At 36.4% G+C, this 17,580-nt stretch overlaps 1 protein-coding gene across 1 annotated transcript; it reads right to left on the bottom strand.

Annotated features, from left to right (window-relative positions):
- Nucleotides 1–984: 984 nt before the first annotated feature.
- On the bottom strand, nucleotides 985–1,899 carry LOC110808255 (VQ motif-containing protein 33-like). The gene has a single exon (XM_022033690.2). It carries the CDS (start codon nucleotides 1,754–1,756, stop codon nucleotides 1,232–1,234), a length of 525 nt encoding a protein of 174 aa, XP_021889382.2. The 5' UTR covers nucleotides 1,757–1,899; the 3' UTR covers nucleotides 985–1,231.
- Between the last annotated feature and the right edge of the window lie 15,681 nt (nucleotides 1,900–17,580).

Genomic DNA, 17,580 nt, shown 5'->3' with positions numbered 1-17,580 from the left:
TACAAAAACTTTGGTGGCTGTACAAATTTGACACACTTGTCGTTGTGTTCACATGACTTTAAAGCTAAACGTAACTCATAAAAATATAAAAAAAAAATACACTATAAAATTCAAATTATGCAGCAAAAATATTTACGTAAAACGTGTCTTTCATGACAACTACCTGGTCCGTATTATTACTTTTATTTTTATTTGCTACAACTTCCTCAAGTATATATAACTCAATATTAATTAAAATTTATAAGCTCCATCTTATTTATTTATTATTTTAAATATTAATTTATATTGTATTATTTATAAAAAAAAAAAAAGAGGGTGAAACAGTCTCGTGCGAAATCAATGGCTGACGAGCCAAGCCTTTTTCTCATCATTTCACAGAGAAACGAAAGATCAGAGCCGGTCGTTCGTTTAGTCCATCGAAGGGTCAATATTGGACGAGAAAGCGACCGCAAACGTCAGAACAAAGACCTGTTTTCGTTGTTGTAGTCATACTCCTACGAGTTACGAGTGATGTAGATGGGGCCCACACACGTGTAAATAGCAAGTCTACGGCGGGGACCCACCCATAACGAGCGCGTAAAAGAACGCGACTTCTCTTCCGATTAATTACGCAACAGAAAATGTGTTCCTTTCACGTTTTTACTTTTTACTTAATTTGATATGATTTATTATTACATATTAAATTAATTAATAAAATTAAATACAGAAGAAGTCAAACTTCATGGTAATTAAGTTCTAACATTAAATTTAATCTTTTAAAAACACATAATTATCCAACAATATATACACATAATACATATATGTGTATAGATACAGAGACGCAGTCCAAAGAAAAAGAGTGAAGAAGCTTCTTGTGGCAAACAGTGGTGCAATAATAATTGTGAGGGAGAATTTCATGATTAAAATTAGGAAAAAGAAAAAGTCAAGCAAATTTGGAAAAAGCTTTAAACAAAATAATAAATGCCAATCATTATCCCGCATCAGTTTTACACACAGACCAAATTCATTAAACCAATTTGATAGAGGAAACAAATTAATTAATAATTACGCATTGACCCATTTTATGATCATCTACAATCAAGATCAATGGCTAAGAAAATATCCATCCTATAACCAACACAAACACCTATCGATCATCATATCAGGAAAAAGAAAAATAGATCGGAAACCCAATCAAGTCATGTATAGCTCTTTTATTGTAGTGGCAGCCAATCCATGAAGGGTGAAAAGACTAGCAATCTCGAGTTTTCTCTGTGGGCGAACTCAGTGGAAAGAGAGTCAAGAGCTCCGGCGGCTGGCTACTTCTGGGAGTATTCAAGGGGGAGGGATGAAAGTAAAAACCCTTGTCGGCGATGGCTTTTTCCTCCTCAGAAGAGGGTGATTTGCTGCTGGGACTGTGGAAGAAGAGTGAGTCGGATCCAAGTGGGGTGACGGGACTAGGAGTGGGTGAGTCAGGGTTGTGAGTTTGGCGAGTTGGGGAATCATTGCAAATCAAGCCGAGCTTGATTTCGAGCTTGCGCATGGAGTGCCTCCGTTCTTGGAGCTTGAAAGTGGAGCGTCGGGGAGCGGTGGAGTCAGCGGCGGCGGCGGTGGAGAGAGAAGGTTTGGATGAGAGCCTGGGAAGTTTGTGGGAGTCAGTGGCTAAGCCGGTGAGTCGCTGAACAAGATCCCTGAAACTGTTAGTATCTGCTTGTACAAAGGTGGTGGGAGCTGGGGATGTTGGTGGAATGGCGTGTAGATGGTGGTGTCTTTCCATCTGGAGGAAGCAAGAGAGATGGGAAATGAAATGATCATGTGAATGAGAAGGGTTATATGTGTGTGTATATATATGTATATATATAAATATGTGTGTGTGTACGTGAAGTCTTGGAATAACTGTTTGGTTTGGGAGAAAGTGATTTTTCTTTTTCTTTTCTCGGTTAGAAAGAAAGTACCTCAAAATTAGCGTAAAAAAGGTCCTGCAAAATAATCGCCATAGTTGTCATGGCCCCAACTGTTATATTTTACTTGTATAACAAATAAATTTCTTTTATGCAATTTATTTATAATTTAATGTTGTTTTAACTACGTAGTAATATCAAAATTTTAAATATAATTGAGAAAATATATTTATTTGGAAATAATGAAAGTTATTTATAAATGATACTAATCTAACTAAGAGATGATGGATTTTTTCAATGACGTTACGAATATATATATATATATAATAATAATATACATATATAAAAAAAATCTAAATACTCATTATATTACTCTTTATTTTCGATTTACCCATTAATTTTATTTGCAGAATATTTTTTAAAAAAATAATAGAATTCAACAACATTTGAACCTAAAAAAAAATATAAATTAATTTTTAAATAGCATTTTATTCATCAATATAATTTGATCAAATTAATAATTTATTCTAACACACGTTTCTAATTACTAATCCATAGACACCTTCTTTTTTTTTTTTTTTTTACTTACTTTTCTAATAAAATTACTTGAATAGGTAATATAAGTACACATATAGTCAAACCTCTCTAAATAAATTTTGCATTTTTCTTTCTTAATTCCTTTTATTTTTAGTATTGCATTTACTTTACATATTAAAGATATTAGTTTGTATGAAATTCTTACTATTATTAATTTTACACTTGACAATTACCTTGGTTTAGTTGAAATTAATATTTGATATTATTAATATTATTATATCTTACTATTAATTGTTGCAAACTTTTGAATTTTTAAATTTAAGAAACCCAATTTATCCTCTCTTTTATTGCCATAAAATTTAAAGCTAATAGAAACATATTAGGGTCATAACCTTTTTTAGAAACCTACAATCTAGCATATATTTTTCTCACATCAAATTATAATAAAAAGTATTTTTTTTTTAAACCAATACATTAAAAAAATTAACATATTAGTTTTTAAAATTTGATATATAACATTTTTTTATTATAATTTTGTAACACCCCAAAATACAATTTTTATGTAATTTAAAATTAATAAATATAATTTTTTAATTTTTTCTAATTTAATTTAGAGTAAAAATGAAGTAAAAATTGAAGAATGATGAAATTGAAAATAATTTTGGAAAAAATGGGTGAAAATTTTGTTTTATGGGTATTTTTGAAAGAAGAATCAGAAATCGTGGGTCAAACTGTAATTTAGGAAAGTTCTGTCACGTGGGACGCCCGATCAGCAGCTCTGACGAACTAGGATGCGCCGTGTGGCAGCGGATGCTAACGCAGTGCCACGCGAGGGAGGGGGGGCCACGTGGACGATCAGCGTGCCCGCGATCGAACGGCTCAGATCCGTTCCCGCGCGCACGAACAGTCCATATGCGTTCCCTCCCCACATGCAATCGAACGGTCAGATTTGAACGCGATCGGATGATCCAGATTATATCGCAATGGATAGTTCAGATTGGATCGCGATGGACGGTCCTGATTCACTCCCTATTTAATCGCAATCAGACGGTCCAGATCAAACGCGATAAACGACCCATATTAAAAACAGACGGATATAAATAACCCCCATCCAAACCAAACCCTAACCCTAGCTGCCAGACCCCCTCGCCGGAGAAGAAGACTCGACTGCCGGGAAGGAGACCGTCGCCGCATCGAAGCCCTTTTCGACTGCCAAAAAAGCTAAAAATTTCTCCTTTTGCTCGGAATTCAATTCTAAGCACACTCATGGCCAAATCGGAGTAAAAAGACCGGCCAATTGGCTGAAAAACGCAGGCAAAGCTCGACGGCGCCGTCGCATGGAATTTCACAAAACAACTCCAATGAGGTCCTTCCCGATTCCTGTTCTGTGTAATTTTTTCATTGTTGTGATCATCGTGTCCTTCTCTACAGGCTGACTGAAGCAAAACATCTAACCGCAACGTGAGTTAGAGGAGTCACCGCACCAGAGAGTCCCACCGGTGAGTTTCAATTTTTTGTGTTTTTCGGCCAACCGAAGCCCTTTAAGTATTTTCTCGTAGAGATCGATGCAGAATCGGCCGAAAACGGTCAAAAACAACCGACCCAAGGCAGATCGCCACTGTGGGCGGCAGCACCGTCGCCGTGCCAAAATTCTAAAATTGGCCAAGTGAGCCCTATGACTGATTTTGGATTTATTTGGGACATTTGTAGGTACTATTAGCGCGTTTTAATTTTCGAAAAAAAATTCATGGAACCTGAGAATCACCTGTAGCCGCAGTCGAACAATTTAGCTTATCGGACATCAATTCAAGTAAGGATCCCTTACCCTATTCACTATCATAGAATTGAAGTCTAAATAAATAATAATACAATATTTGTGTGAATTTAGAAAATGTGCATAATTAATTACGGGTTGCTAATAGAGTCAGAACCGAAAATTCTCTATTGTTTCTTTGTTGATTGTTTTACAGTTCAAATGCGTGATAGTACCTTATTGATTGATTTTATGGCTTTAAATGCATGTATGGTTTATTCTATGTGTTTATTGCTAAATCGAAAAAAAAATAAAAGTTAAACGGTAAAAATTATATGATGAAATGAATAGATGAAACGACAGTCTTACTAGATATCCTAGGAGATGGTGGACGGACCGGGTACATAGGGAACCCTACCGTGAACGTTGTTTCATACTGGACAGAGTATGAAAACTTGATAATTTGGCACTCATATCAGACGGGGTATGGGAACGGCCTGCTTCACCCTCATACCGGACAGGGTATTGAGTTTGGTAAATTAGCACTCATACTGGATGGGGTATGAGGACGGCCCATAATTGAGAATGTTAAATGAAAGGGTTCACGTATAGCGGGGACATTCTTATGAACCCCTATGGATACCCCCATGCTGGTAAAAAGAGTTACAGTTATTGTTTGATTTATTGATGATGGATATAGATTCATAAAAAGTGCTATGATTGCTGATTATACATGGAATCATAATCTGTATAATATTATTGTCTGTATAGATTGTTTTTATAAATCTCACTACGATAAGTAAATGGTAAATGATTTTTATGATTAATAAATGAATTTACTAAATTTAGTGCTTTATTAGTATTTTTGATTTTCTACCAACCTTGATTTTCTGTGTTGGTGATATAGTGTGATGTTTTTACTGGGCTAGTGTAGCTCATTCCTTATTTAACCATTTTAGATCAATAGGACCAAGTTCTAAAGCCTGAACTGCAAGAGAATTATGAGTGGATGCTAGTTTTCTTTATTTTTCATTTATTTCTTGTATTTTTTTTAAAGATTGAATTCCGCAGCCCCGTTTGGTTCTTTAAGTTATTATGTAAGGAATATAAATCTTGAACATTTATTACACTTCTGCACTTAAGTTATAATTTATTTCCTTTGAATATTTTCGGGGTTGCTACAAATTTAATTCAGAATATTTTATATTTGTTTCAAACATAAAACAGACCACCCTACCTGTTCTAGTTACTTTGAAACAGTTCCTGATGACCTTTCATGCAGAGTACCTTCCAGAGCATCTCTGACATATGAAGGAGATGGAGTTTGTACAGTTAGTCCAAGGGAACATGACTGTGTCAAAATATGCTCGCAAGTTTCTAGAATTTGGCCGATATTTTCCTGAGACATTGTTGGATGAAGGCAAGAATGCTAGAAGGTTCGAGTGGAGTCTCCATCTAGAGATTAGACAATAGTTGTTTGTGCTAGAGCTTAGGACTTATTCGACTGTTCTAACTAAGGCACAGTTACTGGAGAGGAGCCTCCGCACATTCTCTCAAGCAGCAGGGAACCTCAGGCCCTCAACTCCACCCTGCAGACGAGCACCTATTACGCCTGTTCAACAGAACAAGAGGCTCAGGCCGATGATCCAAGCTCCTCCTCAGGCTCCAGTGGTAGGATGCAGTAAGATCTATCAGTATTGTGGTAGGGATCATAGGGACCGACCCTACTATTGCCTCAACAACACATGTCGTATATGTAATAGTGCTCAAGATTATTCGAGGGAGTGCCCGATGAACCAGAATTAGGCCAGACTTCCTATCTATGGCAGAGCTTACAATCTCACACAACAGGATGCAAAAGCCAACCTGAATGCGGTATAGGGTATGTACACTATCTGTAACCATCTTTCTCATGTTTTGATTAATACTGGTGCATTGTATTCATTTGTTTCACCTATTTTTATATCAAAATTTAATGTATCACCTGATAAACTTAATTCTGTGTTGTTTGTGTCTACTGCTGGGAGTATGACACTATTGGGAGAAGTTATATACAGAGCATGTGTCATAGATATAGCAGATAGAAAATTGAGTGTGGACCTAATAGAATTAGACACGGAAAACTTTGATGTAATTTTAAGAATGAACTGGCTAGCGGCGTATCATGCCACCGTAGATTATTTTAATAAGAAAGTTGTATTCAATCATCCTAATGAGGAGTCATTTACAAATTAATAAAATCGTTTAGTATTTATTCCCTCACAGTAAATTCTCTTACTATCAAGTACTTTAACCCTGTTGTTTTCTCTAACTAGGCAAACATAAGAAAAAGATTTGTATTCAAGAGATTTCAGTAGTCCGAGACTTTCCAGATGTGTTTCTGGATGAACTACCCGGACTGCCAATAGACAGAGAAGTCAAATTCATCATACACCTTCAGCCAGGCACCCAGCCCTTGCTCCTTACCGCATGAGCTGTTTTGAGATAGAGGAACTGAGAAAACAGATCATCGAACTACAGGACAGTGGGTTTATCCGATATAGTATGTCCTTTCGGGGTGTTAGAGTCACCTTTTTCCAAAAAGGGAGTTGGGACGTTGAAGTTATGTATTGATTATAGAAGTCTAAATAGAGTCACAATCAAGAACAAGTATCCCCTCCCCAGAATTGATGACCTCTTCGATCAGTTGTAGGGTGCCTAGGTCTTCTCCAAAATAGACATGCGTTCAGGTTATGATCAGGTAAAAATCAGGGCAGAAGACATCCCCAATACAACCTTTCGAACCAGGTACGAATACTATGAGTTCTTGGTCATGCCATTTGGACTAACCAATGCTCCAGCCATCTTCATGGACTTGATGACCAGGGTCTTCAGACAATTCCTAGATCAGTTTGTTATTGTATTCATCGATGACATCTTGGTTTATTCAAAAAGTAAAGAGGAACATGTCCACTATCTAACTCAAGATTTACAGGTTCTTAGAGAAAAGAAACTATATGCAAAGTTGAGTATGTGTGGGTTCTGGCTTGAACAGACTACCTTTTTGAGACACATCATATCAAAGGATAGAGTGTAAGTGAACACCAAAAAGGTTGAAGCGTGCTCGGTTGGGAAAAATTGACATCAGTTAAGGAGATTCGTAGTTTTCTAGGGATGGCGGGTTATTACCGCAAGTTTGTGAAAGGGCTTTCTAGTCTAGCTACTCATCTGACTCAGCTCACAAAGAAGAATGTCAAGTTTGAGTAGAACGAGAACTGCGAAAGAAGTTTTTTAGAACTAAAGAAACGGTTGACTACTGCACCTGTGTTGGCCTTGCGAGCGGATCGGGTGGATATACAGTTTACAGTGATGCCTCCTACCTAGTTCTGGGTTGTGTTTTGATGCAGCGTGGGAAAGTCATAGCCTATGAGTCCAGACAATTGAAGAGTCATGAGAAAAACTATCACACCCATGACTTAGAGCTTGCTTCAATCATACACGTCTTGAAGACTTCACGCCATTATTTGTATAGAGAGATCTTTTATATCTATACTGATCACAAGAGTTTGAAATACATATTTATTCAAAATGATCTCAATATGCATCAGAGAATGTGGATAGAACTTTTCAAGGACTATGATTGCGACATCTTGTATCACTTGGGTAAGGATAACATGGTAGTCAACGCATTTAGCAGAAAAAGTGCAGGTACATTAGTCCATTTGATAGTTTTATAATGCAGGCAGATAGGAGCTGTACAACAGGTACGGCTTCAGGAACTGAGGAGAGTCACATGTTTGGGCCAACTGACCGTTCAACCTGAGTTAATACAGAGAATAAGGGAAGCTCAGTCCACTGATTTCACCATAGCAGCCTTCAAGAAAGATGCAGAACAGAAAGTTAACTCAGAATTTCGAGTCTCCACTGATGGATTGCTCAGATTCCAAGACAGAATATGTGTTCCAGGTGACAGCGAGTTAAAGAGGGACATTATAACAAAGGCCCATAACTCAAAGTTTGTCATGCATCACGAAAGCATTAAGATGTACTAAAGTATGCGACCCCAATTTTAGTAGAACAGGATGAAAAGAGATACAACTAACTTTATTTCTAAGTGTTTAGTATGTCAGCAGGTCAAAGCAGAGCATCAACGCCCATGTGGGCTACTTCAGCCATTACCAATCTTGGAGTGAAAGTGGGAACATATCACCATGGACTTCGTGACAGGATTACCTAAGGCACGCTCAAGACATGATGTCATCTGGGTAATTATTGACTGGCTCACCAAGTCTTCCCACTTCTTAGCCATCAGGATGACCAATCCCTTGGATAAATTAGCAAGAATATATATTCGAAAAATAATCAGATTACATGGAGCGCAGTTGACAGTAATGTTTGACAGGGACCCCAGATTCACTTCTCGATTTTAATCTAGCCTTCAGAAAACCATGGGAACGAAACTGTCTCTTAGTACTGCATTCCACCCTCAGACCGATAAGCAGTCAGAAAAAACAATCCGCACACTTGAAGATATGTTTCGAGCTTGTATTTTTAACTTCGGGGGCCATTGGGATGACCATCTACCTCTGATAGAATTTTCCTATAACAACAACTACCAAGCAAATATTGGCATGGCCCCGTATGAGGCGTTATATGGGCACCCATGCAGATCATCGATTTGTTGAAAAGAAGTAGGTGATAGAAAACTGTTCGACCCAGATCTGGTAGAGGAGACTACATTCAAAATAGTTAAGATCAGAAAAAATATACAGACGGCTCAGAGTAGACAGAAGAATTATGCGGACACTCAAATGAGGGATTTAGAATTTGAGAAAGGCAATCAGGTGTTCTGTAAGGTCACTCCTTTTAAGGGAATCAATAGGTTCAGCAAAATGGAGAAATTGAACCCCCGATTTATTGGACCATTTGAAATCTTAGACAGAATTGGTACCGCCGCCTACAGACTAACACTGCCTCCAGAACTTTTCAAGTTCCATAATGTATTTCATGTGTTCATGCTATGCAAGTACAATCCGAACCCCTCTCATGTCTTGGCCCACGAGTCTCTTCCACTCTAGGAGGATCTGTCATACGAGAAAGTACCAGTCGATATTGTGGATCGAAAGAGCAGATTACTCTGCAACTAAAAAATTCTCTTTGTAAAGGTCATATGGCAGAACCACACACTGAGAGAGGCTACATGGGAGCTAGAGTCAGACTTCAGAGTCCAATATCCCCAGCTGTTTGATTGAGAGTAGGAGAGATAAATTTGAGGGATCAAATTTCTTTTAAGGAGGGGAGAGTTGTAACACCCCAAAATAGGATTTTTATGTAATTTAAGATTAACAAATATAATTTTTTAACTTTTTCAAATTTAATTTAGAGTAAAAATGAAGTAAAAATTGAAGGAGGATGAAATTAAAAATAATTTTGGGAAAAATATGTGAAAATTTGAGTTTTAGGGGTATTTTTGAAAGAAAAATTAGAAATTGGGAGTCAAACTGCAATTTAAAAAAGTTCTACCATGTGGGACACCCAGTCAGCAGCTCCGACGAACCAGGACACGCTGTGTGGCAGCGGACGCTGACGCGGTACCACACAGGGGGGGCCACGCGGGCAATCCGCGTGCTTGCGATTGAACGGCTCAAATCCGTTGCCGTGTGCATGAACGGCCTAGATGTATTTCCTCCCTAAATGCGATCAGACGGTCCAGATTAGATCGCGATGGACGATCCAGATTAGATCACGATGAACGGTCCAGATTCACTCTCTATTTAATCGCGATCGGACGATACAGATCAAATGCAATGGACGGCCTAGATCAAAAGTGGATGGATATAAATAACCCCTATCCACACTAAACCCTAACCATAGCTGCCAAACCCCCTTACTAGAGAAGAAGATCCGACCGCTGGGAAAGAGACCGCCGCCACCCCCCGCCAGATCGGAGCCTTTTCTGACCGTCAAAGGAGGTAAAATTTTCTCTTTTTTTCGTAATTTAATTCTAAATACACCCATGACCAAATTGGAGCAAAAGGACTAGCTAATTGATCGAAAAACGTAGACGAAGCTCCGTGCCATCGCAGAGAATTTTACAAAACACCTCCAATAAGGCCCTTCCCAATTCCTGTTATGTGTAATTTTTCCACTGTTGTGATCATCGTGTTCTTCTTTAAAGGCTAACCAGAGCAAAATACCCAACCGCAACGTGAGCCAGAGGAGCTGCCGCACCGAAGAGACTCACCGCCGGTGAGTTTCGATTTTTTGTATTTTTTGGGCTAACTGAGGTCCTTTAACGTGTTTTCTTACATCGATTGAAGCAGAATTGGCTGAAAACAACCGACCCGAGGCGAACGGCCGCTGCGGGCGGCGACACCGTCTGCGGAGCACAGCGGAGCCGCCGTGTCAGAATTCTGAAATTGGTCAAGTGCGCCATGGGACTGATTTTGGGTTTGGTTGGAACATTTATAGGTACTATTTGTGCATTTTAATTCTCAAAGAAAAATTTAGGGAACGCAAAAATTACCCGTAGGCGAAGTCGAATAGCTTAGCTTGTTGGGCATCAAGTCTAGTAAGGATCCCTCACCCTATTCCCTATCATAGAATTGAAGTTTAAATAAATAATAATACAATATTTGTGTGAATTTAAAAAATGTGCATAATTAATTACGGATTCCTAATGGAGCCAGAACCAAAAATTCTCTATTGTTGCTTTGTTGATTGTTTTATAGTTCAAATGCATGATAGTACCTTATTAATTGATTTTATGACTTTGAATGCATGTATGATTTATTTTATGTATTTACTGTTGAATAAAAAAAATGAAGGTTAAACGGTAAAAATTGTGTGATGAAATGAATAGATGAAACAGCAGCTTTACTGGATATCCTAGGAGATGGTGGAGGGACCGGGTACATAGAAAATCCTACTGTGAATGTTGTCTCATGCTGGACTGGGTAGAGAAACATGATAATTTGGCGCTCATACCGGACGGGGTATGGGGACGGCCCGCTTCACCCTTATACTAGACGGGGTATTGAAGTTTGGTAAATTGGCGCTCATATCGGACAGAGTATGGGGAAGGCCCGTAATTGAGAATGTTAAATAAAAGGGTTCACATGTAGTGGGAACATCCCTATGAACCCCCATGGATACTAGCAGGCTAGTAAAAAGAGTGACACTTATTGTTTGATTTATTGATGATGGATATAGATTTATAAAAAGTGCTATGATTGCTGATTATACATGGAATTATAATCTGTATAATATTATTATCTGTATAGATTATTTTATGAATTCAACTACGGTAAGTGAACGGTAAATGATTTTTATGATTAATAAATGAATTTACTAAATTTAGTATTCCATTAGTGTTTTTTATTTTCTACCAACCTTTATTTACGTGTCGGTGATATAGTGTGATGTTCTTATTGGGCTAGTATAGCTCATTCCTTATTTAACAATTTCAGATCAAGAGGACCAAGTTCCAGAGCTCGAACCAAAAGAGGATTGTGAGTATATGCTAGTTTTCTTTACTTTTCGTTTATTTCCTTATTTCTTGTATTTTTTTAAAGACTTAATTTCGCAGCCCTATTTAGCTCTTTAAGTTATTTTGTAGGGAATGTAACCTTGAACATTTATTACGTTTTCACACTTAAGTTATAATTTATTACATTTAGATTTTTCCGGAGTCGCTACAAATTTAATTCAGAATATTTTATGTTTGTTTCAAACAGTAATATTTTTTTTAATGTTTAATAGAAAAAATTTTAAATAGTTAAACTATGTTTAAATTTTTTTTAAAAAATAACTTAAGAGAATGTTTTCAAATAATTATTAAATTAATGAATAAACAATAATATTATATATTTTTTTATTTTATTATTAATTAATTAGTTAGTTACTTAAAATCAATTAAACTGTTTTTTAAAATGTCTAAATAAGCTCGAATTATTTTAAATTTTTATTAAAAATGAAAATAAAAATTGTGCATTTGAAACAAACAAAAAAAATCATAGATTAAATTATAATTAAAAATATTAGAGATTAACTTACAAAAAAATCAAATTTTGATGATTAATTTACTAGTTTGCTCTAAAGAGAAAACATCAATGTATTACATGTTATTAAAATATGTACACACTTAGTTTTCTAAATAATTTCAAAGAGGATTAGTTTGAGTCTATTTGCTTTGGATTTTAATTATTTTTGTGACCTTGTTACATGGGCCAAATCCTCCAAAATGTTTAGTAAATGACATTTTCTTTAGAATTAATGCAGTAAACCAATAGTTGATTTTGCTATTACTACCATCATGATTCAAGTTTTTTAAAGCACAATACTCAGAGCTAATAATATATGCCAAAAACATTTAAATAACAAAACAAAATTCATCTAACTTTAGGATTTCGGTGAAATGTATATTTATGAAGTAATTAATAGCAAACTCTTTCACAAACTTGTGGTAATATCCTGCAATTCCCAAAAAGATACAGATCTTCTTAACCGAAGTCAATTTTTCTAAACAGAGTACTGTCTTAACCTTCTCAGGATTCACTGACACTCCATCTTTTGATATTATGTGCTCCAGAAACGTAGTCAACTCAAGCCAAAACCCACACTTGCCAATTTTGCATACAGTTTTTTTTCCCTAAGAACTTATAAAATCTGAATCAAGTATTGAACGTGTCCCTTTCTACTCTTTGAATAGACTAGGATATCATCAATGAACACAATAACGAACTGATCCATAAATTGCCCAAAAACCTTGTGCATCAAATCCATAAAAATGGCTGGTGCATTGGTTAGCCCAAATGACATAACCAGAAACACATAGTGTCCGTATCTGGTTCTCAAGGCTGTTTTGGGAATGTCTTATGCACTGATCTTTATCTAATGGTAATCCGAATGCAAGTTTGTCTTAGAGAAAATTTGAGGACCTTGTAACTGATCGAAAAGATCATCGATCCTGGGGAGGGGGTACTTGTTCTTGATTGTAACTCTGATCAATCCCCTGTAGTCAATACACAACCTTAGGAACCCATCTCATTTCCTTGCAAACTTGACTACAGCACCCCAATGAGACATACTGTGTCGGATGAACCCACTATCCTATAATTCTTTGATCTATTTTCTCAATTCTTCTATCTCTACATGACTCATAGGTAAAGGGCAACAAAGATTGACTTAGTGTCGGGCTAAAACACTATGGTGAATTCAACTTTTTTATCCACTGGTAGTCCTAATAGTTCATCAGAAAACACGTCCGGAGAATCTCAGACCACAAGAATCTCTTGAACGCAAATTATTTTCTTACCTTTGTCCTGTATCACGTATGCATTGGCTTCAACATCCTGCTGGGTGAGGGTATAGACTATGTCCTGGATAGGAGGCCTAACTTGATTTTTGATTCCGTAGACACTCTCTCATGTAGTGTTGGGCATTTCCATAGATGCGGCAAGTATTGTTGAGGCAATAGCAGAGTCGGTCTCCATAGTCCTTGCCGCGGTACTGGCAAGTCTTGCTAAGTCTTGTTGAAGAGGAACTGAATTATGCTAGGGAGCGAACATGTGACCTTATGGTGGCATCTAGTTGTATGGTGGGGTACCAGATTGTACTATGGCGGTGCTAGATGATACGGTGGAGGGGTAGAGTTGTATCAAGGTGGCACTAGATCCTTTCGTTGTAGGGTGGCTCATACTGTGGTAGTGGTGGAGGATCAGACAGCTCCCTCATTTCTTCCCTGACCTGTTAGGTAAAGATAAGTCTCTCTAACATCTTGAAGAGTCGATCGACATCCATTCGAAGCGACCCATCTCGGGCTGCCCTATTCAGTGGGGCCCCTCCCTTCCTCATGTCCTTGTACCTATTTTTCATAATAAAAAGTTGAGAGTTGGGTTATATTTGAATGATTCAAATCTTTACGTAAGGAATGATTTCGAAAAACATGGCTTTGATACCAACTATAAAGACCCGAAACCTTAAGAGAATGAATATATATTAAAATAGCGGAAGCAAACAATAAAATTAGAGTTTACATTCCTTACACAGTAAATTAGAATGCCCAATAAGGTTATGAGAATGTCTCTATTACAGCAGTTCGTAAACAAATAAATAGTTTAAAACAAATAGATAAATATCTTAGATGTTAACCTCCACTAGCTCTTGAAGGGGTCTGAGAGGTAAACTACTCACAATTTTCTTGCTGACCAGATCTGAATCTTGGTTCTATTGATCTGAAATGGTTAATGGAAGAGTAAGCTACACTACCTCAGTAAAAATATCACACTAATCACTAATACGAAAAATAAAGATTGGTAAAAATGACAAAATAACTAATGGAGCCCTTAATTTAAGTAAATTCGTTTGATATCAAAATATTATTTTCATACTTACTGTTACAAGTGTTTCAAAACTAACCTATAAGACAAACACTCATATAACATTTATAATTTTATGTAAAAATGAGTAAAGTCGGTCATTCTCCATTTTTACCTGCTTACTGGGACTCTTGGAGGTCCATAGAGATATCCCCCTATTCGCAAACCAAATATCTAGATTTGTCAATTTATCTGGCCGTCCCCATACCTCGTCCGGTAATGGGTGTCAAACACACAATTGCCTTGATACCCCGTCCGGTATTAGAGTGAACCATATCTCCTAATCTTTTTGGTGTGGGACCCCTCAGCCCCGTCCGGCTGAGGTATTGTCTACGGTAGAGTTTTTTCTATTTACCAAGTCCGTCAATCCTTTCTCAAGGTACCCAATAAACCTTTCATATACAGATCCTCATCAACAAATAATCACTAATCACCTATTAATATCTCATTTTATATTTACAGATCCATCAAATGGTATTTAAGAAAGCAGTACATTTTTTTATACCTTAACAATTAAGAAATGTAATTAGAGCCTTTATTTCGAATCAGTCAATCAAATAAAAATCACAATCAGACAATCAATAACGAGAAAATAATTAAATGTAATAATTTAAATCATACGACGGAACAATAAGCAATTTAGGCAGTATAAAAAAATAAATAGACACATAGACGAGCTTAGGGTAATCATACACTGACCAGTTTTTCGACTCTACTAGTGACATATAATTATTGTTAGAGTTTTTCTAATTTTTATAAAACACAAAATTACCAATTTATTAAACCTCCATTTATCGAAATAGGGAATAGGGTGAGGAATCTTTATCCGAATCGGTATTTCGATGCGTTGTGCTACCCATTACGCCTCCTAACGAGCCTTGACTTCCTGAATTTTTCTCTGCAAAAATTAAAATACGCGTCACGCACTCAAAAATACCCTAAAAACTCAAAATGGGTGTTGAAAATCCTTTCCGACCAATTTTAAGGTTCCAGCACGATAGCACCATCGTGCTCTAGTGTTGGCTTCGTCGTCCATGATGGCGGTTTACTTCAGTGTGGCTAGTTTTATATGTATCTCTGTGAGAAAATATTTTAAAAAGCCTCGGTTGGCCAGAAAAGCCAAAAAATGAATCTATTGGCTGGAGGGGTCTTCAAGTGCGGCAGCTCTGCTAGTTCTCCTTTGCAGTTGAGGTTTTTTCTTCGTCTAACATGCACGAAAAGGGACGATGAACACAATGATCAAAGAATCATGTGAAATAGGAAACGGAAAGCGGGGGTCATTGGAGAGGGTTTATGGTTTTGGCCGCTTCACCGGACTTTGCCCATGGTTTTTGGCATACCCATCATCCCTTTTGCTCCAATATGACCACATAGAGGCTGGAAATTGAGTTTCGAGCAGGAAAGGAGAAAATTTTACCTTTTTCGGCAGTCGGTGGTGGCTCCAGTGTGGCGGTAACGATGTCTCTTTAGAGGCTAGTCTTCCCTCTGGCTGCCTCCTCCTTCTTCTTATTCGGCTGGGTGTCAGTTAGGGTTTAGGACTGACTAAAGAGAGGTATAAATACCTCTTTTTCTTCTTATTCGGGCTGTCCATCCGCGTCGATGTGGAGCGATGAGAGTCGTCCAATCGTTGCTTGTTTAGGCCGATTGCGTGGATAAAATTGGATCGTTCATCGCGATTGATCTCGTCCGTAAATCGCGTCTAAAAAGGGAATGTATCTGAGTCGTCCGTGCGCGTATGACGTAATTAGGACCACCGGATCGCCAGGTATGCGGATCGACAGCGTGGCCTCCCGCATGGTGCTGATGTTAGCGTGTTTTGCCACGCAACGTGCTCTGGTTCACTGTGGCTGCTGACTGAGTCATCTCACGTTGCCGAATTTTCTATTTTTATGATTTTACCACTTTTTTTCAAGTTTTCTTTTAAAGACACCCAATTTATTCAAAATTTCACCCATTGTTTTCAAAATTATTTTTAATTTCGTCCATATTTTATTTTTTTTTCAAAAATTTAATAAAAATTAAATTAAAATAAATTTTTTTTATATTTATATATATTATATAAGTTTAAAAAATTGATCTCGGGACAAATTCCGAATCCAAGTGTTACGTATTATACTAAATTTAGGTTTCCATCTTCCCACATCTTATTATTTTTGAACTATAACAAAAATATTTCTAAAATATTGTACGATATATCGTTAGCAAAAAAAGAGTATGATATATAAGTATTTATCTCTAATGTATTACTACATTAATTTTGCAAATGTTTTCTCTTAGTGTTGTTTGTAAGAACTTTAACTAATAATACATCTTATAATTAAGCATCAAATGCGTCAATACTCTATGAAATATCATTATCTTATTCTAACTATGTATTTTAACTACATTACTAGTACTGTTTATACAAAAAATAACGTATAAATAGTTTTTTTTAATTGACTATAATATATCTTAATACTTCTTTGCGCATAATTAAATTATAATTAAAAATATTAGAAATTAACTTACAACAAATATCAAATTTTGATGATTAATTTACTAGTTTACTCTAAACAGAAAACAACGATGTATTACATGTTATGCATTTATTAAAATATGTACACACTTATTTTCTGAATAATTTCAAAGAGAATTAGTTTGAGTCTATTTATTTTGGATTTTGATTATTTTTGTGACCTTGTTACATGGGCCAAACGCTCCAAAATGTTTAGTAAATGACATTTTCTTTAGAATTAATATAGTAAACCAATGGTTGATTTTGCTACAACTATCATCATGATTCAAGTTTTTTAAAGCACAATACTCAGGAGCTAATAATATATGCCAAAACCATTTAAATAATGAAACAATATTCATCCAACTTTAGAATTTCGGTGAAATGCATATTACTATCTAGTCTATGAATTTAATAACTTCGTCATGTAGTATTTTAATATATTATTATTATATTTTGCTACTTATAAAGTAAATATCTATAAAATATTTAGTACTTATTTTCTCAAAATAGATCACGAATGATATTCCTCAGTTGAGAATGTTGTTTATTTCAAAA

The sequence above is a fragment of the Carica papaya genome, chromosome 7, assembly GCF_054855325.1.
Source record: "Carica papaya isolate Zhongbai chromosome 7, ASM5485532v1, whole genome shotgun sequence".
In the NCBI taxonomy this organism is placed as follows: domain Eukaryota; kingdom Viridiplantae; phylum Streptophyta; class Magnoliopsida; order Brassicales; family Caricaceae; genus Carica; species Carica papaya.
This window is presented reverse-complemented; position numbering and strand designations above follow the sequence as displayed.

Coding starts and splice junctions, on each gene's coding strand:
- LOC110808255 (XM_022033690.2), bottom strand. CDS start 1,756: ATGGAAAGACACCACCATCTACACGCCATTCCACCAACATCCCCAGCT.